At 39.9% G+C, this 27,342-nt stretch overlaps 1 protein-coding gene across 1 annotated transcript in view; it reads left to right on the forward strand.

Annotated features, from left to right (window-relative positions):
• dlg2 (discs, large homolog 2 (Drosophila)) overlaps nucleotides 1-27,342 on the forward strand; it is a 251,340-nt gene that overhangs the window by 102,369 nt on the left and 121,629 nt on the right. The window contains exons 5-6 of the mRNA XM_050040448.1: nucleotides 19,962-20,045; nucleotides 23,046-23,210. Of these exons, the coding sequence (XP_049896405.1) occupies nucleotides 19,962-20,045; nucleotides 23,046-23,210 (249 nt within the window). The remainder of the gene's footprint in view (nucleotides 1-19,961; nucleotides 20,046-23,045; nucleotides 23,211-27,342) is intronic.

Genomic DNA, 27,342 nt, shown 5'->3' on the forward strand with positions numbered 1-27,342 from the left:
GAGAACACAATATTTTTCTCATGGAGTGGCACTGGGGGTCCGGCAAGGTTTCTCTTAGCTGTTTGTTCTCATTTTCAATAGCAGCCTCCTTATTCTCCACAGTTTGCATTGAGAATTTATGACCATATTTTCAGACATCAAATCATCAAGTTGCATCTGACTATATTCTGGGTTCGCTCTGGGATTGCTCCATTCCTCTATCATAGCATACAAACTCTCAAGCCTTTTAAGCCTTTTAGTACTGGATTGCAGTCATTCATGCCTCCTTGTTGGTTCACTTTCTTCACTGTCAGGACGTGTCTTTTGTTTAGGGAGGGTCTGGAATCCTCATTGGTATCTTTTAGGATCTTCGTGTCTCATTCACAAGTGTTGCTAAAGTTTGTATCCTTCTGAGACATGTTCCCATTTGCTTTTTGATAGCTCCCCTCAATAACTACCTCCAGCTCTTCAGTAGACCCACTGGAAATCCAGATTGTTTAATCAAAGTTCAGTCAGGCCCTGTAGTTTTGGGCCAGCAAGCAACTTGTAATGGAAGCAGCAGAAGGGCTCCCAGCAGGAGCAGGCCAGCGCAGAGGGAATCAATGGAAAAATTACTTCTTGCAGTTGCCATCCACAACTCTTGACAGTTTGGTAGCACATCTATTAAGTAAATCTACATACATCCAATACAGCAGCAACACACACATACCAGTGAAGATCCTGGAGCAGAATGGGCCTTCATGTAACAACAAAGCCAGCTGAGCTTGCATTGTAGTGTAAAGTTCAACATGAGGCAACATGAAACCCACATCCATACATACTGTTTGTATTTAACTGGTTTCAAAATAAGCTCAGCATTTACACAGTTTTTCTCAGTGTAACATACTCTACCATTGCTCCTGCCCGTGGCCATGCCATGTAGCTCGCCACATTAGCCGTACACAATGCTAACGCTAAGTTCAACAGGCTCACCAGCTCCCAAGTTTGAAGTTGGTTCATGGACAGCTGGTATCGATCCATCCTGAGCTTCAGTTTTTGCTGTAGTGTACTGACCCTTGTTGAGAAAGAGTTTTCCAGTTGTTTTGGGGAATATTTCAGTCAAAAGTACAGTGAATCCACTGAGTCTTCACATCCTCAGATGATGGGAATACATGAAGGCTTTTCTGTTTGTTTGTTCTGCTGTTGGCTGAATGAACCGTGTGCTTTGGTCTTACCTTTGATATTCTTGTGTTACCCAAGTCTGCATTGCAAGGTAGATTCACTAGGTATTCCATTGGCGGAGATGTTCATCTAGCTGGAGGTGGTGCTATATTAATACAAACCCCAAAGGACGTCATATGGAGCTTTGGATCCTACTGGCTCAGATAAAGCAAGAAAAAGGAGAGATGATGATCTGTTTTCATACTTTAGGGGTCTCTAGACATAACAGGGAGGGACACATATTTATGGTGACAAGCCATGAAGAAGTTTATATTGCATAATAAGTTACCTTGAGGGACAGCCAGTAAAAGTCATTGTAATAAACTGTTCCAACCAATGAAATGTTTCCTTGAGAGCAATGTCCTTTTACCAGCCTCACTTCTGCCTGGTAAGCCATTTTTCACATTTATACAATTGCACATGTATGCATCATTCTGGCAGACGATGGATTCTGACTTTTCAAAGCTACATTCCAACACAGACTTTTGAAATTAACAAATTATAAATATAGATATTCATGTTCATGTAAACCTTGACACTAAAAGTAGCTGTTTGTAGTTTTAACTTGTGAGGTGAATCATTGGCCAGCTGGGGGCTCCCTACAACATCAAAACTGAGAGAGACTCCTTAGTTGACCTGCTGCTACATGTACATAGCAGCTACACATTCAGTGCACCAACATAAACAAAAAAGTGACACTTGTTTTGTTTTTTTCTAAATGTAAATTTGCACCAGTTTTGGAGGAGAAATATGGTAGATTATTACATTAATGAGTTAATTCTTCTTTAGAAATGAGAATAACCGGAGGAGGAGGATGGTTAGGCTGATAGAGGTAGAGATAGAGACAGTGGGCATTACTGACAGAGAAAGAGGGAGAGAGAGGGAGAGAGAGAGGAAAGGGGAGTGTATGGTGGGGACAGAGTGTGAGTGTTTGTGTGTGTGCGTATGTGTGTATGAGCAAGCTAAAGCCCGTATGTAAAACCTCGCTGTCTTTAAGCGTGAACCTTCTCTCTGGCTTTCCTATTTGGTCCGACTGTACAGTAGCTCTTCATCTTCCTGCCTTGAAGCTCTGTGCGACAGCAGAGTCCGTCCAGCTGGTGCTTTTTACAGGAATGTCTCCTATAGTCAAAAGCCCAGAGTGCACCCCAGTGCTGTGCCACTGCAAAGTTGCCTGCACCAACAACACTTTGTCGTTGATGTTTGGATGCAAGGTAGGTTGCAGACCACTCTCTTTGCTTCAGAGGAACATGGCTCTGTTGACAGTTGCTTATTTTGAGCAGTAGGAGAGATCTTTTCATCAGTGGCCTCTGAGTTTTATCATATGGTGCTCATTGTATTATTGTGTGTTTACCTGATTGAATAGAATCCTATGGGATAAGAATTACATTGTCGGCTGTGTTCTATAAACGTACAAGTGAGAAAACTACTTAGTGTTTCTGAAAGGCAGTGCAACGTTTTGTTTTTCCGTGTGCAACCCTTGAAGCTGTATTAATGCTTACTGGGGCTTAATGAGGGCATATTAACAGCTACTGTAGTATTTCTGCATCCCTGTACTGTCACTCTACATTTATCGTAGTGACAGTTCAATGCAAGTTCAACAATCCTCCTAGTTTTCCTCTGTCTCCTGTTCTGCTGGAATTTTGCCTTTGACAGTGCTTTTAGATCAGTAGGTCTGGCTCCAGAGTTGTCACTTTTATTATGATTTTGATTGATCAGAAAGTGAATATTGGGTTGTTTTTTTTTCTTTGTATTCCACCTATAAAACTTTCAGGAAAGCTTGTTTAGATTCTGAAACTAAATTCTAAGGGAAACGGTTATTGTTCTGCTTTGTTGCATTATGCCAATAGTATGCTGCTGCCTCCATATGCTCAAGGGGAAATGTAGCTATGATGTGTGTTACTTCTCTTAAGCATGTGTAAATTGCTATTGTTGACTGTGGACAACTAACAGTAACTAGTGACTTTAGTGACTGCCACCTGAGGCTAACACAGGCTGAATCCAATTTTTGCCAAGGGAAATATGTTAAAGGAATTTGCTATGTTTCATGTGAGCATGGTCTCACTCCAAAGTTGTAGAATATCGGCGCTCGGGCACTGACTTCCGGTGTCAAACACAGACAAAAAAAGCTGTCCTTTCACATGGGCATGATACGTGGCCAGTCACTGGTATTGTGTAACGACGCTTGGCAGCATCGGGGAAAAGCAGCAGGACAACAATGTAAGTTAGGTGGGAGAAAGTCTAATTAAGAAGATAGATGGGTCCAACAACCGCTGACTTACACCCAGCAGGCAGATGTTCGCTCCCCTAATGATTGTAAAGCCAAACCGTGTTCTTTTTTCCTAAACCCAACCATATGTATGTGTTGGCAAAATGTAACCATGTGCATCTGTTGAAGGAAGGAAAGAAACGTCAATTTGCGGTGTTGTACTGAGGCAGTGCATTTTACATGAAAGAGACTGTATGCAATCTGTACATTTTCTGTGAAAACGGAAGTGTGTGTTGAAATCAGACAGTGCATGTGACAGGCTGAAGTTGACATGATGTCTCTAAGTGTCAACAACCAACACACCCAGGGTACCTTCCACGTTGTAGCTCAACGTGGAAAGTCCAGGACCAAACGTCGATATGTGATGAGGTCGGAGTGAGAATGTGTTGAAGCAATTAAGTCCTCAGTGTGTGCTGTATTGAGAGAAGGCTGAGTTTTCCCTCTTGCACAGACTTATTGCTGTGCCTACATACACCATGATGCATTGTGCCTGAGCTCCTGATGCTCAACACTCAAATACTTCCCAGACCTGCCCAGCACATGGAGGTGGACGTTATAAACATGGCTCTGTTCTTAAAAAGTAAAGGCACCTGAAATAAGTTACTTTACTGTTTGACTTGAGCACCAAAAAAAGTGACCAAACTGAATGATAATAGTTTCAGTAACAAACATGCCGTATTATTTAGTGCCTGAAAGCTGTGTATCATCACCCTAGCCAAAACTATTTCTTTGTTGGCTAAAACGTAGTGTCAGGTGACAAAAATACTCACTCAATTACTGCCCTCTCAACCCTGCTGGTCTTGGATTTTTTTTCCAGTTCATCTTCGAGATCCTAAAGAAGGTCTCCATGATTTTCCAACCAGCCATTGTTAGCCCGACAACCGGCAATTGCTAATATATTCACTCACTTAATTCACACTAAACAGAAACTAAATAGAACTCACTAAAACTATTTTGGTTTGTTGGTCCACTATTCCAACAATCACCAACTGTGGTCTGGTCAGAATAAACCATTAATTCACAGAGTAAGATGTGAAATGCTCACTCTACATGTTGTTTTACCCTACTGTTTCTCAGCTCATAGTGGAGCAGCAGCTCTCAGTCACATATATATATATATATATTTAGAGTATATACATACTCACATACATATTGACAGCATCAACAAAATTGCCCACGCTGAAATTTAGCATGGCTGAATGATTCGGTTTCTGTTGGAATCTGAGAGCAGAGGCACCACCAGTTGCTGTCCACACACAGCAGCTCAGGTTCTGGATGGTCCTCACCAGCCATATCCTCTTGTACACCTAACACATCTGTAGCCTCAGACGCTCTCCACTGGATTGCTTTGTCTGCTCCCTGCTGCTTTTCTTCACTCGTATACTCTGTCTGACAAAAAAACCTGAATATCCAAGTCAGGGAGAATATTGAAAAAACTATACTCGCCCATAACATTTTCTGCACTCACATAAAATGATGTCAGTTTCGTTGTTGGGACACGCAGCTAGTTTGCAATGCAAATGAGACAAGAGGGAATATTTGTTTTTGAGCAGCAACACACCCCCTGGATACCTAGAGGGGGAAACTGCAAATCTAAGCTGAAATAGCCTGTATTTCTCCTGAGAACCAGTTACACCACTGGTTTACGGATAAACAGAAAAAACTTGTTGTTTGTCACACTATATCCTTAATTCGAATAAATGGAGATTAGGCTAAAAAATATGGAAAGTGTTCCTGTAAGTATCGGCTAAGCTAGCTAAAAACTAGCTTATTAACTAAATATTTCCTATTTAGGAGGACTAAAAGTGGCCTTGGCTTAATGTTAGCATTACCCAGCCTAGCTAGGTCACATGTTACATTCACATTGTTAGCTGGTGAGCTCATGCTAAACCAATAACTAATGGCAGTTCAGAATCATTAGTGAAAAAGGCAACTTGGCTGCCTGGATTTTTGAGTTATTTTTTGTATGTGTGTGTTTGCTGAAATCTATACAAAATGTGTGAAAATTACACAAATTAAATATTACTGACAGATCTCCTCTTGGAGTTTATGGTCTAACTGTGGTTTCTGATTACAGCTTCATGTGTGCCTTATAATCACCTCTAATGTGTGTGCATATTTTTTTGACTGCAATACAACTAAAACTGTCAGACTGTTCATTCAGTTCATTCAGACCTCAACTTTGCTCCCACCCCTCATCTTTTCTGTCACTGGAGAATTACTTTGCAGAAGTGCTTTTTCCCCTCTTCTTCCTACCTCTGATTTTGAAGATGTTTATCTGCATCAGGCAGTCACTGTGATTACATTTCCTTTTGTGGCCTTTCTCATCATATACAGGCACTTATGGAATTTACATATATACACAAAATCTCTCTCGCACAGTGCCTGATGAACTTAGATTTTGATTCAGTGGTACAAAATCCCTCGCTCACCTAAAAAGAGTCTGACACACTGAAGCTAAAAAAAAACACTCGATGACAACAGAAATGTGTATGTTTGACTGTAAAAACAAGAAAAACAGAGGGCAGGTGCTCTCTTTTTTTCCCATAGCTCAGCTCTCCCTCGTACTGTCTGTAGGAATTAGGGCTGTAGCAGATAATGGGGGAAGAGAGTCTAACTGTAGGTATATAAAGCCACAGAAAGAGGTCAGTGCACACAATTGCTAGGAGATTCCACACTAAATCTGCACAGAGGCTCTGAATCTGCCCTCGGCCATGCCAACCCACATTTTCATCTCATCTTGCTTCTGCTGGTTTGGTCTGTAGTGAACATCAAAGAGAAGGGATCCTCTCCGTGGAGCATGACAACAGCACACACACACACGTGAGCGGTGACGCTTTGCACACAGCTCAGCCTGGCCAGCCCCACAGCTACAGCATATTATAAACCTACACGTTGAGAGTGTGCCGTGTTTGTGGTGTGCTGGCTTCACCAACGTTAAGAAAATACATTATGCGTTGGTGTTGTTATTGTTGTCACCAAAGTACAAAAATAGCAATGTGACATAAATGAAACATGGTGAATAATTTTTTAAATGCAAATCACATCTTGTAAGTAATGTGAAGAGTGACTAATGTGAGATTTCCTTTGGCAGTACATTAAAATACATGACAAAAAGCATTAAACACATACTTTACCAGAAAATCATACATTCTGCATTAATGCATTGCATGTTATGCATGTGTGGTTGCACTATGATGTTGCACTCATATGACCATGATATGATAAGACCACGCAGAAGTACCCAGAAGGCTACTGTCTTAATCAAAAAAACTTTATTAGAGAATATTTAACATTATTATACACTGTCAGTTGATTCTAGAAATGAACAAATGACTGGGCTTCCTAGATCAGTGGTTTATCTTTGCTTTGCAGTCATTGCAAACAACTACATCACCAGCTTTAGAGAAGAAGAAGTCCTTCACCTTACTGCCCATTCGCTGCTGCTTTTCAGTTATCTGTAAGTGATAGACAGCATTTTTATTTACAGTAAGCTGGGCATTTTTCAAATGTAGAGATAACAGATCATTTTAACTGTTATTAATATATAACATTCATCTGAAATGTATCTGTGACCTAGAGCTGTGAAATAAATGTAGTACAGTAAAAAGTACCTTTCCCTTTGAAACATTGTAAAGTAAAAATATGAAGTATGAGAAAATGGAAACACTCAAATAAAGTTAAAGTACCTCTAAATGGTACTAAAGACCAGTACTTCAATAAATGTACTTAGTTACTTTCCAATGCTGCTCTCTGCTAAACCTTTAAGTTAGTTATGAGATTGATGCTACAGCTTTGTTCATATTCTGAAGCATTATTTTAATGGATTAAGCTCCAATCAGTTATCAGATATTTCTTGCTTATCAAAACAAGTTATGCACAGCAATATTTCATTGTTAATGTATAATTAACAGTCACAAACAGTAATCTGTGGTTAGCTGCCTGTGAGTCAACAGATAAACAGCAGCAGCTGTGTTTTAAATTGGTGTAGAATACGGTGACCATTATCAGCATTACACATCCAGGGGACACCTTCAGTGGTGGAAACACAGAGTTTTTAAAATGCAACAACGGGAACTGTTTGGTTGGAGGGCGCATCAAACTGGGGATCCAGAAAAAAAAATAGTTTGGTGTGAATGTAATGCAAGGTCCCCAGGAAGTGTGCCAGTCTTTGAAGCCAATTTTCGTAGTGACCAAACAGTAGAATTACAACTCCGGAGTCCATCACGTGATGCCACTGGGTTGAAAAATACTTTTTCCCACTGACTAATATTGAGAAAGAGTTAGCTGTAAATGAGTGTATACATTTTTTTGAGTGTCACAGTCCCGGTGAAATGACTCATTTCACTATTGGGATTTAATCCATTGGGTTCAGTAACAATTTGAAAGTTTAGAAGAGCAGCAAGACTAAATAATTTTATCCCCATTCAAGTTAGTGGAGCGCTTAACCGGAACTGCTGACTCGGCTGGCAGAAGTCTTCTTATGAGCTTGTTCTGCAGAGCTAATGATGTGGAAGCAGAACGGATCATCCTGCTAATTTCATATCGCAGAAATAGAGCTTTTTTGGCTTCATGTGCCACTGAGCTACTTTCATAGGACTAAGCAGAGTCTTCCCTCCAACTCCTTATCCTGGTCTCTTTATACATCCATGATATGAGCATACACATTAGCTTCCACTCAGATGACAACATATCAAGTAGCTAGTGAACTATCTAACTGTTAAATACCCTGAGGCTTTGTTTTCTGCAGTGCATGGTCTGTAAAAAAAAATTCACGTTGGTGCATATTGGATAACATGCGTCGATACTGATAGATCGATGAGCGGCCGATATAGGCCGAAAAAATTGGCTGCCGGATAAATTGGTCAGGCTCTAATATATATATCTATACTGTATACCAAAGATATATTTTTGCTACAGCTACATGAAATGAATATGCAAGGAAAAAATGATGATCTGATTAGCTGATACATTATCTTCTTTTACCATTCTCTTCCTTTTCCTGTATTCCAGACTACACTCTGTAATTAGTTTGAGGCTGAACTAAAAAGATAAGTCTGTGGCATAATTGGACGTTTTGATGACTTTAAAATGAAATCTTTCAGAGTTTAAAACAGCCCTTTGTATCACTCTGATAAATCTCATTATTGTACTCTCCCTGCTTCTGCTTAGTTTCGCAAGCCTTCATACAGTGGTCAGATATCCTCCTCCATCTCCCCCTTGGTCTCTCTCTCTCTCTCTCTCTCTCTCTCTTTCTCCCTGTAGCATTAGTCACTCATCGTTAAAGTATAAATCCACTCTAGAGGCCGTGCTCCACTACATTCACATGGGACTCATCATGTCTCAGTCCCATGACTTAGTTTACTATTGTATACAACAAACTGCAAAAGTAGCTTGGGGGATGCAGTATGATGCTGTGTGATGCACTCCTGCACTGATGGTGCCACTTGTGTATATACTAAAGCCCAATTCGTTTGGACGTGTTTGGAAGTGTTATCAGGGGACCTCATGTGATCTAGAAATTACCCACGACATCTATGTTTGGCACTGGATAAGCAAAGTTGGTATTTTACTTATGATTACTAACATTATCCTCCAGATATGATCCGCATAGTCATTGAAACAAACACTACAAACATGTAGGTGAAACAGGCAAAACCGATTCTGCCACATTGTCACGTCATCCATCTCATCATATTTCAGGATTTTGCTCTTCTGTAGGATTTGAGATAGCTCTGACTGCAAATAAATCCCCATGTTGTATAGTGAGATGAGCCTCCTGCACCCAAAATGTTGTCAAAACTTTGACTAACACAGCCTCCATAATTCTTGACCAGGAAAGAGGCAAAAAAGAGGCACAGTGAAAACAAGAAATATGACCCTAAATGACAGAGATGCCCATTTTCTCTAATACTATCACATGACAACTTTGTTTGGCAAACATAGTAGGTAATGTGCCGTAGAATTTTTACTTGACAAATTACAGAGATGGCACATTCACATTCACATTCACCTTACATAGAGACCAAAAAGTTCATTTTGTTTGCACATTAGACGAACCTGCTTCCATTACACAACATCGGGTCTATCTTAGCATATTGTTGAGACTGAGTTAATACATGTAGCAAGAAGCTAAGACATCATAGTGCAGCAGCTACTGTGAAATATAGAAAGAAATATAGAAAAAAATATAAAAGTATAGAAATAGAAACAAACTTTGATGTGTAAATGCATAAACATGTAATTATAAATATACATACTGAGATGTAAACAGGTTGTAATCAGTAAGTAACACTTAAGGAAGCAGGTGGAACCAGTGGAATGAAGCTGTCTCTAAGCCTGGTGGTGTGGGACCCTCTGCCAGATGAGAGCAGGCAGAACAGTTTGTGGCCCTGGTGGTTGGGGTCTCTGATAATCCTAATGGCTCTCTTCCACTGGGTGTAGAGGTTCTCCATAGATGGCAGCTCCGTCCTGGTGATGTGCTGAGCAGTTTTCATCCTTTGTAGAGCCTTACTGTTGAATACCAGGCTATGAAGCAGGTGGTCAGGATACTTTTGATGGTGCACCTGCAGCAGTAGCAGAGTATCCTTGTTGGACCTTCTCAGCCTGTGGAGAAAGTAGAAACGTTGTCTTTGTGACTGTCAATTAAGGCATAACGATTTATCAAATTTGAACAGAGATCGCGTAATAGAACACAATTTTCAAATCGCAAAAGCTGAAAAACAAAAGTTGTCAACTGTTGCTACACAATCTAACCAACCAGATGGTTGGGAACACCAGGCCCTATGGGCTGCAGAAGCACCTACACTGCCCCACACTCCACATGATATATACAAATGAGAGTTGATGTAGATGATTCTCATGCTAGCAATACAACCATGTGAAAATAGCCAAGGCCAAGGTAGAGTTTTAATGCAGTCCACATGTCAACATACGTGATTGTTGTAGTAGCGTAGCTCCTTTGGGGAATAGCCCAGTATGTAGTGTGTGCATAGCAAGTGAATGGTCAAGTGAGAGGAGTGATGGTGGATTGACTCAGAGCAAAGAGGTGTGTTGATCGAAAAAAATAAAATTAACGTTGTGAGTAGTAGTAAATGTACATTGTAAGTATAGTTTGTCTCTTCATAAATGCTGCAGATACTCAGGACCCAGTTGAAGTTGCTGTGTCTTGCTTCCCAGCAGCTGCCTGTCAGGAAGTTTAGGATCCAGTCACGGGGTGGTGTTGAGTCTCAGATCTTTGACCTCAGTAGCGAGCTTGGATGATACAGTGGTATTGATTCTTGCACTTTACTCAATGGACTGCATTCTTGCATTATGTTCCTCTGGTCCAGGTGGGAGAGGGCAGTGTGGAGGGCTGGGGTGATGGTGTTGTCCATTGATCTGTTTGGCCTATATGCAAATTGTAGTGGATCTAGTGAGTCAGGAAGAGAGGAGATGATGATGGATTTGACAAATCGCTCAAAGCACTTCATGATGGTGTGGGTGAGTGCTACCAGGTGGTAGTCATTTGGGCAGAGGGCTTTGGTCTTCTTGGGGACAATGGTGATCTTCTAGAAACACGTGGGAACTACAGACTGCAGCAGTGAGACACTGAAAATGCCAGTAAAGACATCCCCTATATTTTGAGTTGTAGCCTTGGTAGTTAGCCTTCATTGGCGTCTAACTGGATAAACAACCAATGCTAACTCCCTATTGAGGTAATGAAAGCGGCAACCTGTCATAAGGTGCTCTGGGTTAGGAACAGGGCAGTTAAAAGCCTGTAGAAATGATCTCCATATCTGAGGCAGACTCCTTCTCCCTTGTTTTTCCCAATTTTATTGTGCAGCCCTGGCGGTTGTTATGCTTTGTCTCAACTCCATTAAATCTCAGCAAACCGACAAAGTTAAGCCCAAGTGAAAAGAAAATGAAAAGAAAATATTGTTTTCTCACCTCAGGCTTCATACACACCAAACAATTCTCCACTTGCGCTCCTCACTGCCCTTCTCTTATATGGTTGTGTAACCAGAGCATGGGTGAGCGCTGTAGTGCTTCTCTCACACAGTGATATTGTAGGTCACTGGGCTTCTCTCAGGCTTGCGGTCAAAAGGCCTTAGATGGTACAGTAGATATGATTTTATGCTCTGAGCCTTTCTTTATCTACTTGCTTAGCACAAACATTTCACCTCATTATAGCAATTCCACTGTTGGCTGCTTATCAGAATACTGCAGCCAGAGTGTTAACTAGAACCAATAGGTTTGAACACATCACTCCTATTTTAACTTATCTCCACTGGCTCTCAGTAGAACAAAGACTTGATTTCAAAATGCTTCTTCTTGTTTTTAAGTCTGAATGGTTTAGCTCCGTCCTGTGTCATTGACACGCTCACTGCATACACACTGAACTTAGATCATTGTGTAAAGGTCTCCTCATCGTACCTGGAATAAATTTTAAATCAGCTTACGGTGCGTTCAGTCATTATGCTCCTACCCTTTGGAATTTTCTAACACAAGAACTGAGGTGTGTTGCAACAGTGTCTTCTGTTAAAAGCAGACTAAAAACTTTCTGTTATTTGCAGGCTTTTAGGTTTAGGCTTTTAGGTGGTTACAGGTAAAACTTTTATTTTTGAATCAGCATCATTATTCCCTTTATAATAATACCTTCTTATCTTATTGTTTTATTGTAATACCTTTTTATCTTAAATGTTTTTATCATATGTTTTTTTATTACACAGCTCTATTAAATGCTGTATTCTGATTGGTCAGTCGCGGCATTCAGAGGTCTGATATTACTGTGTAATGACTGTTGCTATGTAGCCCAGCGTTGCTAGGGACGCTGCCCTGACAAGGAGATTCAGCCGTTGCTGGCAGTTTTTTTTTCCTTTCCTCCCGATTTAATTTATAAATCAATAAAAATCGTATAATTAATCAATATTCGGTCTCAAGTTATTTATTTAACTGATAATTAGCCGTGTAATGAGCGGGATAATGTATAATGAGCCGGTGAATACTGGGAAAATAACTCCCCTGAAGGGAGTTGCATCCCAGTTGCATCCCTTACGTAATGTACAATCTTTGTCTATTGTTTTCATTGTAAGTTGTATTGTAAGTACAGTGAGTTTAAACCTCTCATACAGAATGCACTACATAATTAAAATTGATTTGACATATCAGTGTATTATGGCCTAATACAAGCTAGTGACATTTAATACCGTATTACCATGTCCCTAACTTTGTACATGCTTGACTACAATACTATGTAGTATTGTTGGACAATCTTAGAAGATGAAAGTTACTGATGAATTTTATTTGAATGTTCAATATTACAATAAAAATTCCAGTGCAGTTTAGAAATCATTCTTCATTAATTTTATTGGTGTGTGTTTGTCATACTGTAAGACATAAGCACAGCTAGAGAGTGACCAGATTTATGGTTGGGTGCTTGACACTTTTAATGAGTGTTACTCAACAGTGATGAATTAATTTCAACAGATTAATGTGTTGCTCAACAATTTCCTTTCATGTCGCGCACCTGGGGAAATTTGTTATGTCACAGATTGTCACGTTTTGTCATGCAATGTGATTGGGTAGTGCAACTCACATCGCCACAGTGACACCAACTTGCATTCAGCATCTCTGTCCTCCGAAGCAGCCATTTGTCAGCAGCAGCTCCTGTGAAGCTGAGAGACCAGCGATCGACCAAACTTCCTTCACCAGGCTGACTGACAGCAGACATTTACTGAACCAAAATATTTTTTAAGTTTCATGGGAATAAATATAATAATATAATACCAGTCTTTGTATTTAATGATTCATTTATTTTATTTTCCAGCCCACTGTAACGAGTGAGGGGAATCTGCCGCTCACAGTCAGACTTGGAGCTGATTAATCAATGTTGATACACTTAATAAGTTAAAAACATATACAGTGGGATATTTGTGTGATTTTGAACGACAGTATGTGCAGATTATGTTTCATTAAAGGTGACAGAAATAGACTGGGACTGTAAAAAATATGCAGGGGTCTCTCATTACCATGAAGATGACTGAAACTTTTCGCCAAAGCATAAATTAAAAACGTTGGGCTGCTCTTTAATTTCTGTGCTGCTCTTTAATTTCTGTCAAGTGGCACTCTTCAGATGTGTCAATCTCCCAACCATAAATCAGGTTTGAGACTTAGGTTTGAATGTCTGAGAGGTTCAGGTGAAACAAATGCTGGAAAAAAGAAATTTTTGTGGAGGATATTTGTTGCAGTTCAGGAATAGCAGGATTAGACCCAAACGCAGAAGCAAAGAATAAGGAAGCAGGAAGAGTTTGGTGGTTTAATCAGAAAAAGCTTTATAAGCTGGAGCTCCAAGGCAGGCATGCAACAAGTAGATCCAAATTCTGCGAACACAAAACACTTGGAGAAAACTAAACTCAAGCACAAAAGGCTGGAATGCTCAAAACGGATAAGACAGAACTTAAAACTCTAGGAAACAACCTCAGACTAAGAAAACACTACTTACTGGAGAAACACAGACAACAAACTGACAAAGAACTAAAGACCTGGGCTGGTATATATAAAGAGTGACTGATTGGGAAAAAGCTGAAGGCAGAGTGTTATCTATCACAACACCATTGTCAACATCACAACATATAGTGTAGTAAGTGTAAGGGTGTTTTTGCCCGTACATCACACCTTCTTGTGTATTATAACATTTGAGACAACTTTAATACTTAAATGTAATTGAGAACGTTTATTTTTGAAGAAAATGGTAATTGAAACTCACATAAAGCAGCAGATAAATATTGCTCCATCTCTTCAGACTGGAAAAGTTTCATCAAGTGGTAACTGTGTGTTGATGTGTATCTTAGCTGGCGGTCGTTGCTAGGTTACAGATATAAAAAGTAAACAGACAGAGGGCTCCTCTCATTAATCCAGCCGCAGTGTTGTACCAGGGGATACTGGTACTCGTTAGAATGTCACAGCCGATCACAGTGCATGGGCCTGAGTTCACTCATCTCAGTATATATAGTGTTTAGAGATTCCAAATTTACTAATGTTTCATCTGACCTAAGTGATTGAAACAAATGAGTCATACTCCTTGAGCTGTTGCAAGAAGACCATGAATTCAGCTATGGTGTGCTTGTAGTTTCTATATTTAGACCATCTCTTCTCGCCCATTAATTTTGCTATGGTAAGCCAAACAGCAGTGGTAGCTGCCTTGTTCCCCCTGTAGCAACACCCCAGTGGAAACAGCATCTGTGTTTGGGAACTGCCTATACAGCCCTACGGCTGACAGACTGCTTCTGGCCTCCTCGTGTCGTCTTCTGTTCAGAGGATGGCTGAGAACAAGTGAGCGCACGATGTACTGTGTGTGTGTTTGCGTGTGTGTATGTTCTTGTAGCTATGTTTAGAATAATCTGTTTGGTTTGTAGATGTTCGGGCTTGGGACATTCATTTAACTGCAGTTAGCCTGATGGTCCTCAAAATGCCAGGAAGTGAATTTATCATGATTTATGTAACAGGTGAAGGTTGGAATCAGGGATTAGGTTTAGACTAAAGCTATGTAATAGTGAAGATGGACAGTGGTGCAACGCAGGGTTAGTCTCGCAGACTCATAGGAGGCGGGGTGGGGGTGCTGTCATAATAAAACTGTACACAAGTTGCTGACTTTTTAAATAAACCTATGTATGTATTCAGCAACTCCTGCTAGAAACTGCCTTTACTAGACAAAACAAGGGAAGAGGATGATTTTTAATGCAGACTCATGCTATTGGAATGTGAAATGCTGCATTGCATTTTCAATGAAGTGTATTCAATCAAGTTTTTTTTGTTTGCTTTTTGGTGATACATCTTTTATGATAAATGTGTCAACAACAGCACTGAGGAGAAGAGATACAGAGACAGAAAGACTGAGGGAGAGAAACACAAAGCACCATGTGTGGGCGAGTAAGAACAGGGGAGACTGCATAGAGAGTCAGAAGGAGAAAAGTGAAACTGAAACTTCACTTTATTTGAAAATTATGCATTGTGATTAAGTAAGGAATAATACCAGACAACCTTACACCCTATGAGATGTCTGCTCCTGATTGTAGTGAATGATGCAGAGGCGTCGCGTTTGGTGGTTTTTAGTCTCTGCAAAATTTTTATTAGACTTTGTTAGACTATCGCCCCCTCTGTCACCAAATATTAAAAGGAGAGGTAGGGTTTTTTTGTGGCTCAAAATGAGGCAGAGGTCATACCATCCTCATCATATAATGTTAATGTGGGCAACCTTTTAGAGAAATTGGATGTGCTTGGATGCAAAAGAAACAGTATTCACCTGTTTGCACAGCTGCATAAAATCAGGGCACTGCCTGGCATGTTCCTGGTGTGGGGAAACAAAACTAGGTTGAAACATAGTATATGGCTGGACTGTGTGTAGTCAGTGTGCTAATCTGTGGCAAAAGTGTCACACAGATAGTCAGTGGTGTCTATAATGTGAAATAACAAAAGTAGATCTCCTTTATTTTTCTGAAGCATTTAAAAATCAATTTAATGTTATTTGCATTTTAAGTAATCCCCTCTCACACTTTGACAAAACAGACAGCCTATGCTTTTTTTTTTATCATTTATTTTGATTATTTATAGATGTCTGTTTGAACTTTAGTATCTAATAAAGTGGAGAAAAAAAAGTTTATTAAAAAAATAGTTACTTAAATTCCATCTGTGTAAACAGATGCACACTGGCTTTGTAGCTGCAGTATAAGAAGCTGTTTAGAGCAGCATTCATAAATGCTGACTGCTGTTTGCAACAGCATTTAGAAACAACAGCTGGCAATATAAAACTATATTAAAACACTGGAATGCAGGGAGAAGGAGACTGATACTGACCTCATCAGTTTTCCATTGTTCTGTATGCTTCATTGCAGAATGTTTTGTTTTCTTTAGTGGCAGACTATTGCATTAAAATGGCTGGACAGTCCTGGCTCTTTTTTTCCTCTTAAGCAGTTTTGGCAGTGCCATTCCCAGTGCACTGTTCTGATTATGATACAGAGCCACGACATCGGCCTAATGCAACAGTTGCAGTTACAAATGACAGAAATCCACTAAATGCAACAGGGTTTTCCACAAAGACACCTTTAAGGTCCAGAAAGCGATAACTGATGTGCCTCATTTAATGCAGTTATTGATAACTTTCGGATGTATTGTAATGAAACTTGGTTCATGTTCTCCCATGATGAATTGCAGTCACTCTAATGATCTCTTAAATTTTGATAGGGCAACATCATTAAGTAACAATCTGAAATTGTGCAATAGTGTATTTTGGTTTGCAACAGCTGGTATTGTTTTCACCTAATGAGACTGTGTGTGTGTTACCGTTGGCAAAAGTTGGGTCCTGGTGACACCATTTGTAGTGGAAACTACCACAGAAGCTGTTTTGAGTATTTTGTCTGTCTGGTCTGTGGTTAGACTTTGCCAACACGATAACTTCGAAACCTTGCAAGATGCAGTCATTAAACAATAAAGGTGTGTAATTGAGATCAAAATGAGGGCTGGGTTCTGAGACTGGAAGTAGGGGAGTTGGAAGTAGGAAAGGTGATAGAGCCCCCCCAAGTTGCAGGTTGCTGTATCATGGCTGGAATGACCCCAGTGCTAGAGGGTCTCCACTTTGTATTATATTATAACAAATTACTTACAGAGTAGTATGTTAATAACAACAATTCTGTGTTGAATTCAGCTGCACTAAAACAGTATATGTGACCACAGAGAGCAGGAGGGGACTGAACGCAGGTGTAACGGGCCATGCCTCAGCAGAGTAATGTTAACTGGCCGTGTGTGTAGCTGCTCAGTCACAGGCAGGCTCTGTGTGGCCTCAAAGTTAAAAAGATAATATTCTGTCATTTAACTTTTTCTGTAATCATGCATATTAAATGTTGATATAGGCGATCTCACAGCACAGCTGTTGTCAATCATCTGTTTTATGTTGATTTTGTCAGACAAGGTTGTGACTATAAAATGATAATTAGCTCAACCAGCTGTCTGTCCCACTGGCTGTGATGCACAATTTTGTTTTTTACCACCTGAAAGAAGGATGCAGAAGAAGAGATTTAGCCTTTTTTTATGTCGTAGATGTTCCACTGTAAACAGAGGACTGAACAGAATGAATAGGCTGCTTGGATGCGAGTCGTTTTCACACAAAAACGCTGCTTAATGTTGACACAGCTTCAGGTGTATTCATTTTGCTGAGCCTCACTACAAATTACATTACACACGTACATTTGAGCCTCTAAGACCGTAACTCATGAATCCATCACGGCCAAACTGCTGATTGTGAAATCTTGGATGGCCCAGCTACCCACCAGCACATAAATGCACCACACAGCTGCCTGGAGGAGTTGCCTCAGCATGGTGGTGTATTCGAGCTTTTAGGATGTTAAGAGAAAAATCGTATGGAAACAGGAATAATGATACTTATTGTTTAGCTCATCCATCATTATTATCTGTTATCCACATCTGTCAGTTAACCCCTACATGTACATATACCCACCCAAACTACTTCTTTCCTGCACTGTTAAAATTACCTGCAATGGTAAATGTATCACATATATTCTTCTGTCCATCTTTTATATTGTGTTGTGTTTAACATAAACAGAAAATGACAATATTTACTTAACAATAAAGTTCCTTTGTCACACTACCTTTTTATTTATCTTACATCTGAGAGGATTATACAGTAGATAATGCATGCATGAGAGCACACCTCAGGCACAATCACAGAATGCACTTCTATTTTTAGTATCCCTGGTAGCTGATATATCACCGGCCCAGAGCGCTGTCCTCCTAACATTAGAATGCATCTCTTTGCATTGCTGCCTTTAGGCATTGTCAGAAATAACTGTGGTCACTCGTGTGTTACAGTTGGTTTGCATCTCAGCGATGCAGCTAGCCACACTCTTTGCATGAAGATCACTTCTCTTTGCACAACCCCTTATTCTCTTAGTCTGTTGTATCTTCTGATTTCTGTCCTGTCCTTCTCTGTGTGTATAAATTGAATTTGAGAGGCATGCTCTTTGTCTTTGTTTGATGGTTTGGTCAAATGTTGCCTTCACACCAGGGTCCATCTCCGTTGGCTGTTTCTCTTCAATCTCAAAATAGTAGAATATTAGATAGCAGAATGCTCTTTATCACAGATCTATCAGCCAACAATTACATTTTACTGAGTGTATAACTGTACCATGGGATGTTAAGATTGTTGCTCTGTGTCTACCCATCTGTCAGATTTTGTTTGTGTTTGTTTCAGTTTGTACTCTGAATCAGAAATACCCTCGCCGCATCTGTCCTGCATGCCAATTCTTTTTCCTAGGATGGCAAAGGCATGATCCACCCTACTCTCCCTCTTATTGGCAAGTACTTGTTGCCTGTGTTGGTTGGATTGGTAAGGTTTAGGTAAGAGGAGTGAGATATGTTGGGGTAAGGGTAAGAATGTCGGGGTAAACCAGTCAGAGCAGAGCAGGGCTGCTCATGCCTTCGCCATCTGTTGTGTTAGTACTGAACAATACAGATTCCTAAAGTATTGTATTTTCCGGTACCTACAAATGAGCTTCTAAGCCTCCTGGTGGTGTTTGCTGCTGAATGAGTGTACTGCTGGTTGCATCTACCGTTTTTCCAACCCACTTTAGATGAAACCACGGCCATTTCTGCATGATGGAGACGGGCTGCCAGACATCACGGCCCTGTGATTGGCTGCCAGCCTAGTCCTACCGCCATTGAAGGAGACTGATGCTAGCTAGCACAACCATGGATGTACCCCACAGCCCCTCTGCCTCAGCAGTGCTGATGTGGTGGGGAGTCAGGGGTGGTCCTGCCACTGAAGATGCATCTCCATGAAATATGTCAGCTGCAGTAGCTTGGAAAATATGGATATGGGTGGTTAAAGGAAAAAAAAGTATGACTTTCAACCAGCTCTATGTCATTGCAGTGTGTGCAGGCAACAGTTTGGTGGACCTCCAAAGGCAGATGCTCCAGGTGCTCGCAGCAGTGGGGGAAGGGCAAAACTGTTCAACTGCACACATTGCCCACACTGTGATGACAGAGCTGGTTGAAAATCAGCAAAGCATCCCTTTGACGGCTTTATCAACTCAAATTCCAAGAATGAGTGTTAGTAAAAACAGATAAATACAGAGGTGACAAACACATGTAAATAAGACACCATACATGAAGGAGGTAATGTAACAAGAAAGAGCGATGAGAGGGGTTAGAGTTCCTCAGTACCAGTCAGTTTGGTTTTGGGTGGTGTTCAAAGTCACTGATGAAAACTTTGCTGTTTCACAGGGTGCACAGTGTGCTGCACTACAAGCAACAGTAGGCTGGCAGCCAATCATCAAGCCTTGACATCGTTCATCATGCAGGAGTGGGTGTGGTTTTAACTTAACAGGGCTTGATAAACACTAGATGCGTACTGGTTGTATGCTTTGGATCTTGGATGACAGTGATTGTTAATGGACTTCATTGTTCAGTCGTACCTGTTCTGTTTGCTCTTGGTGGTTACACATGGTCCTGTTGCTCTCTCCAGAACAGGCCACCAGCAGTACAGGGGTCACCCCACAACGGCCAGCCCCTACCCTGCATGAACCCTGCCTTGATGAACGCTCCTTGGGTGAGAGAGGGGAGGAGGGGGGTAGTGTTTTTTTCCCACTCCAAATTGCACACAGTATCATTCAGGCGATCAACCACAGTAATTAATCTGCCAACATGATATGTGACAAGTCATGATTCATTTCTCGGTTTTTACCACCAGTGTAGTTCAAGTAATATTTCATCATGTTGACGCACTGTAACCTGAAATTTGACTCCTAATTCATCACATCCTGTAGTCATTTAGTCAAACACACTTAGAACCATTGTTGAGTCTCACGACCATCTCTGTTATCATTATATTTATATTGTTCATTTTGACATTTTTCATTTTTCATCATGGGATCCATTTTGTGACATGTGAATCTGTTGTTTTCACAGAACTTCAGCATTAGCAGGGATTTCAATGTACTATGCCTTTTTTTTTTAAAGTTACAAAATTGAAGTTGTTAGGCTCTGTACTGAAACAATTAGTTGGGATGGGTAAACATATTTTACAAAAACCCCACACCAAGGAAGAATGGAAGCCCCCAAAGTCTGCAAAATATTAAGGGAGGCAGACCTCTAGTTTGAGAAAAGAAAAAAAAAGATCCTACTCGTATTATGATGTTAAATTTCCTCTTGTGTACTTTTAAATGAATATTCATACCAAAAAAATGTCTCAAAATGATATCAACATTTGTTTCATATGTCCATTATAAGTGTATATTTACCAATGTGTAATATACTCAAGTGAGTAGAGCCTTAACACATCATCAGGACAACCATACAGGCCGATTCTTGAGCCCTGCAATCAAAAGCTTATAATGTAATAGTAAGGTTTTGATGACATGGTGTCAAATTATCTTCCCCATTTCCCAAAAAATGTTGGTATCGTACATTTCTGCAAACAATGGATACGTTACATTTGCACATCATTAATATTTACGTTTCAACAACGCTGTGGTTAACAGTGGTAAGGTTTGGGTATAAAAACACTTGGTCGTGGTTGGGAAAAGATCATGTTTTGGCTTAATATACCTAGGTTTGGGGTAGGGTTAATTTTGACACCTATTTTAGATTTAGTCTTAGTCTTAAGATGAAAATGTTTTAGTCAACATTTTAGTCCTTTTATCCTTCATAGTTTTTTCTAGTTTTATTTGACAAAAATTCATGACATTTGAGTTGTTCCTTTTAATCAGTATGTTTTCTGTGGTTTTATCCCCAAACTAACCCAGTGAGGCTAATTTGTGTATCAGAAATTAAAATCAAGGTGACAGGTTGTATAAAAATTAAATTTAGACAAATTTTGTCTACAAATACAAATAATTTCTGACCACTTACAAACTGTCATTTCTTCAGCATTTCTGACAGGTTTAAGGGCTGATTTACAAGCACACACTTACTGATCATCATTTGAAAAGCTCAACATCTCTCTGTTTATGCTCTCAAAAACTTTGACACCATAAATAACTAGAATAACAAATAACTAATCAATTACAATTTGTACCCATCATGTTCATTGTAAAGTCTGACTTATCCATCTCACTGTTAAGAAGCAGACAAATAACTTAATTGAAGCCTGCATTCTTTCTTAATCTGCAACATGACAGTCTGGAGGTTTAAACTCATATCTCACAGAGTTGGTGATTAAAACTAAACTTTCATCTCTGTCAGAGAAAACTCTGCTGAGTTCAGACTGTTTACTTACAGCACAGCTACACTCAGATAACTAAGCCTCCTACCTGCCTGTCAAACAGCATCGAACCATAACCCTTACTCATGGGGATCAGCTGAAGCTGCTCCAGTGTAAGTGTATTTGCTGGCTAGTGAAACATTCTGGCAGAGACTATTTGCTGGAGTTTACCAGCCCGTTGCTCATGCGGCATTTGAAGATAATTACAAGCACGGCCCTTCTTGGCTTTCGATGTTCGACTGTCGATTTTCATCACGAAAATGCAAATGAATTCATGAAAATGAAGCATAGATTAAAAAGAGTGACAGGTGCTACACAACACTTACATTTTGTACATAAAAAGCTGCCAGGAACACAACACTGACTCGCTAAATTATACCAATTTTTATTTGTTGCTCTCAAACAGTGGTCTGAAGCTTGGCAGGTGTCTGGCCTAGGTAACACCCCATCAGCCATGTCCTCCACCTCCAAATGACAAAGTCAGCTCGTATATTACGTCACTTTAGAAATGTCATGATAGTATGAAACGTACAAATGTAACATACTCTTGGTTAACAGAAATGTACAATGTCAACATTTTCTTCTTGAGACTGGGCTGGGTAATTTAATCCATAGTTATTTTGAGGCCTCGGTGTTGTTATATAAGGTGGGGAAAAATGTTTGCGTCAAAGTTATTTGAGTATCTGATTTTAAACAAAAGCTTGTTCTTTATAGATAACTGAAAGACTTAGTAGAGTTTGTAGCTTGAAATTTATTGTCTAGTGAAAAACTTTTAAACTTTTGTAAGCATTTTATCACAAACCCTCCCCAGTATTTTTAAAGGAACCAAATCAGTATCTACAGAAGGTTAAAAATATACACATATCCTGTATTCTAAGTCTGAGACTCTGACCATGTATAATTGATATTTCATATTCATGAATAATGGTATGCAACAAATGCAACTTTAATTCTAACCTCATCTGAATTGACTGCCTCTTGGGGTGCCTTATAGTTTTACCATGTTGATGTTTATAAAGTGTCATCTGTGTCCTCTTTGACTTGTCGTTGTTTTTTCATGACATGTACATTCATGTAACATTATTCTTTTCAGAAGTCACAATATTTAAGAATTGTATAATAATCTCACCAAGAAAAGGAAATGTTAAAACAATGATATGAAACTGAATTTGCCAGTGTAATATACATAGTTTATTAAGATGAATTATTCTTTGCCTTTTCTCCTCTCATTTCCAGAGCAGCAACACAGCGTATACTTATCTCATCACTTTTCTTTGTCCATGTCTTTCTCCCTCAATGTCCATCCTTTTCTCTCTCTACCTGTCTATCTCCCTTCTTCACTCTCAGCAGTACCAGTACCAAGAAGACGACTCACCTCCTCTTGACCAGGGATTCCCGCGGCTCACCAACGAGGTGCGCGCCCCTGAGCTTGTGCACGTGTCCGAGAAGAACCTGTCCGAGATCGAGAATGTTCACGGCTACGTGTCCCATGCCCACATCTCTCCTCTCAAGGTTAGAACCCCAGCCTCTCTCCCATCCTTCCAAACATGGGCTCTTGCACTTGGCATAGAAACCATGACCCTCCGACCCTCATCACAAATCAGCACCATGAACGACTGCCAACATGGCCGTCGTGTGAAATATTCCAAGATGTTTCCTCCTACTTGTTTTACTGTTTTCCCCCTGTCGTTGATGTGCTTTGATGTTCCACAGAAGCAGAGATTGGTGGCAATAATCTGGTTGTCAGCGTGCAGATTTTGTGTATCATAAGAAGATGATATAATGAAATACTTTTTCCAATCCCTCCTTCTCTCTGCCTCTACCATTCCTTGCACACATCCTCCCTCTGCATTGTCTTGATTCATAAAGTGCCGGTGTGTATCCTGACCTAGAGTCCAGCCTCTTAACATCTCAGTGCCTCTCTCTGCCCACAAAGAGCACGCCTCCATGAAGAGTCGATAATTGAAGAAATAAACATTTCTGCTGTGTTAAGAGATTAATGTATAGATACAGTATAAGTTACTGTATTGTTCACCCAGGTCGATAACAGAGTGGTGTTAAAGATCAGATGGCGGTTCAGGTGGCAGATAGAGTTTGTTGTGGAGTGGTTGCGTGTTTGCTCAGGTTTGAGCCAGCAGAGGGCACTGTTGGAAATGATAAGAAATTTTACTGTGTGTGTGTGTCTGCAGTTTATTTCAGGCAATGTTTGAGATCACTGGCAAATTATTAGTTGTTGCAGTGAATGGCGAATGAATTATCTGCGTACTTGCTGTGTTTTGGTTCACAGAAGCTCAGGCCGAATGTGGAGTAGCACTTGCAGAATGAGTCTCAACATTGTCATTTATACTTATTGTAGAAATGTGTTATACCACTGAAAAATGCACAGTAAATGAATCTTAATATTTTCAGCCTGTGCAGTTTTACATCATTGGAAAAATATTTAGTTATGGTTTAAATGTCAGGCTAGAATATATTCACGAATGTGGTAAACAGCCTTGTCTATGGAGACATGGACATGAATATATTATGTCGGAAGAAAAATAGCCATAGGAAATAACCTGATATGGATGTGATCTGATGTGGCACATATGCAGCGAAATAATTCTCCCTAATGTTATTATTCAAAGAATATATTGTTATTGAAGGAAGTGACTCTCTAATAGAAACATACTCTATGACTACACTATGTCAAGACATTATTTCAGTATCCTCTGGTGTAGCTGACTTTACAAGTACTATTTTCTTCATGGTCTTAAGGTTGAACTTTAATATATATCACTGGTCATTTCAAAATTAGTATTAATGGGGAACTTCACCCATTTTAAAAATTCATACATGTTAATCCTATGGTCTAAGACAGTCCAAAAATATTAGTAAAAGTGAACAACTCTCTCCCAGATCCAAAAATTAGAGTGGTAAAACTCGAATTTGTGATGTCATAGGGTATAAAGTCTGGAGCTGCTCCACAGACAATAAATTGAAAACAGTTCTAGATGACACTAAAAGCACCCAGGGATGCTAGTATATGAGTACATTTTCTGTTTCGGAGCTGAGGACACAACAGTAGAATAAAGCTTATTTGGGTATAAAAAAGAAAACAAACATTATGTCAGTCCACAAATCAGGCCCCCAGTTATTGTTTATGGAGCAGCTCCAGACTTTAAACCCGATGACATCACAGGGTTGAGAATTAATCTCTCCGGTTTCTGGCTTTGAGAGCGATTAGGTCACATCACAATATTGCTTGAACTTTCCTAGACTGTGGAAACAACATATTGAAATTCTTAATTTAGGTGGTGTTCCCCTTTAAATGTGATCATAAAAGAAACCATTGTGTATTAGATGATGTTGGTTAGAACGCATTAAATTGGACACTTGGCCTTGACTTTGATTTAGAAGAGATCTTTGGACTGGCCTGGTGCATAACAACAGAAGCTTAATAGGATCAAATATGAATGAGCACAGTAATTGTCTTGTAGTATTGTTGCTCGATAATGATGTAAATGCTTTTGTCTTTGCATATAAGACCAGATCCTATAATCCTCATTGTTTAATTTTGACATGTTGGACATCATGCACTGTCATCTACTCTGGAGCTCTGAGTGCTTCTGCTCTGTCTACACCCTCTTCCTTTGTTGTGTCATAAAGCGATATCCGTGGTGCCATGATGTAATCCAGCAGACTGTCAGTGACATCTGACCTACTGTCATTCATTGTAAAATGTCTTGAAAGTTAATGAGCTCATTGTTTATGTAAATGTAACACACAGCAGTGATATGGCTCAAACAACCTTAAACCAGCCTTTGGTGTGGTTGTGTTTCACTGTAGTTATTTAAGAAAGCTGTTTACAATTTTAGGTCCCAGCAGTGAGAAAGCCTGAATAAGCTTTTCAGTACAGATGTGCTGTCTCTACACCTTTGTGTTAAAGGGGAACTTTTTAACCAGGATCCTACTCTCCAATGTTTTTGTGTCTAAGTGACTCATGGGAACAACAATTGTTGAAATTGGTCCAGTATTCAGAGAGAGCACTGCAGCCGACAGCTGCAAACAGGCTGTAATGTAACCATTTGTGGCAGGTGAGCCCCATCAGTGTGCGTCCATTAAAAGTGCTTGTTTGCCACTGACAGGCTCAGATTGTTATTATGAGTGTCTAATGACATTACAGAAAGAATCCTCCAGAGAAATTAATCGTTTTTTCAAACCTTTTGTTCGGTCAGTTCTGTTTTGTGTTCAAGTCTTGCCAAAGGAGAAGTCTCATTCTGAAATCTCATGATAGGTGACTTGTTGCATGAAGAAAATGGTGGAAATGTGAGCGATAGTTGAAAACAGTGTCCTTTTTACTTTTATCTTTAAGATTTTCACTTTCATGGCTGAATATTTTGCTGATTTTGACAATGTGAAAGTCTGGGGAATTCAGAAAAAGAATTCAGAAATAATTCTCCTTAAGCGAGACTCGGACACAAAACAGATTGGAACAAGCAAAAGGTACAGAAAACTGTTAATTTCTCTGCAGAATCCTTCCATTATGTTGTAAGACACTTTAATAATACCAATCTGAGCCAATTGGAGGCAAAAAAGAACTTTTAGTGGACATGAACTGGTGAGGTATACCAGCCCCAAGAGGTTTCTTTGCAGCCTGAATCATCGCTGCTTGACCAATTTAAAAACTTGTCCTTGCCACTGGTCACTTAGAAGCATAAACATGGTAAAATAGGGTCCAGGTTGAAAAATACCGGAGTTCCCCTTTAATCATCACAGGAGGGGTGTTTTCCAGTAAGTTGAGTGTTGGCAATCATTCAGCCGATGTTGGTATCTGTTAATTGATTGTTTTTGTATTTTTGTTTTGATTTTTTTTTTTGGTTAAGATCAGTATGAGTCTCTTGTTTATTGCCGTAGTGATCATCAGTGAATTAGACTTTGCACTTTGCGGTCGGTCTGTGATGGGAATATCTCCCACTGGGTAAGAGGCTCTTCCTCATTGACAGAAATAATGCAGGAAGCCAGAGTGATCTACTCCCTCTCATCCTCATCCAGTCTTAACCCCTTTGAACATGTTTCCCCTCTCCCACTCAACATGTGACAGTGTAACCATTACTAATGCTTTTTTTTATCCTGATGCATTAGGCTCCCTTCTCTCTCTCTCTCTCTCTCTCTCTCTCTCTCTCTCTCTCTCTCTCTCTCTCTCCCTCTCTCTCTCTCTCTCTCTCTCTCCCTCTCTCTTTCTCTTTAGTATACTGGCTAGTGATCTTGTCTTTCGTTTCTTACCTGCAGCCTGCACTGGTTACCCGTTTTGATCTTGCATACCCGGGTGTGACCACAGCAAACTACATGGCAAGTTTTATTTAATTTCATTTTTATTTTACCTCTGGGGAATCTCAGTCCCCTGTATTTTTTTTCTTTTTTTTGGTATTATTTAAAACTCTTCCCTTATTCCTGGGTCCTTGAACCCAGAAGATTAATGTCCCCTTGGTGCTGCATGAACTTTGTTTTGGTGTTGTCTTCAATCCATTGCCTGAAGAAGCAGTCTTTCCTTTTCTCGTGGGTCGCTGCCCTTCTCTTGTCACACCCACACTTTGTTGAAATAACCCCATGCGTGTTTGTGACCCATTTGCTTGCCAGCGAATCCCATGTGCTTGTTGTGGTG

This window comes from Epinephelus moara, chromosome 3, assembly GCF_006386435.1.
Source record: "Epinephelus moara isolate mb chromosome 3, YSFRI_EMoa_1.0, whole genome shotgun sequence".
NCBI lineage: Eukaryota > Metazoa > Chordata > Actinopteri > Perciformes > Serranidae > Epinephelus > Epinephelus moara.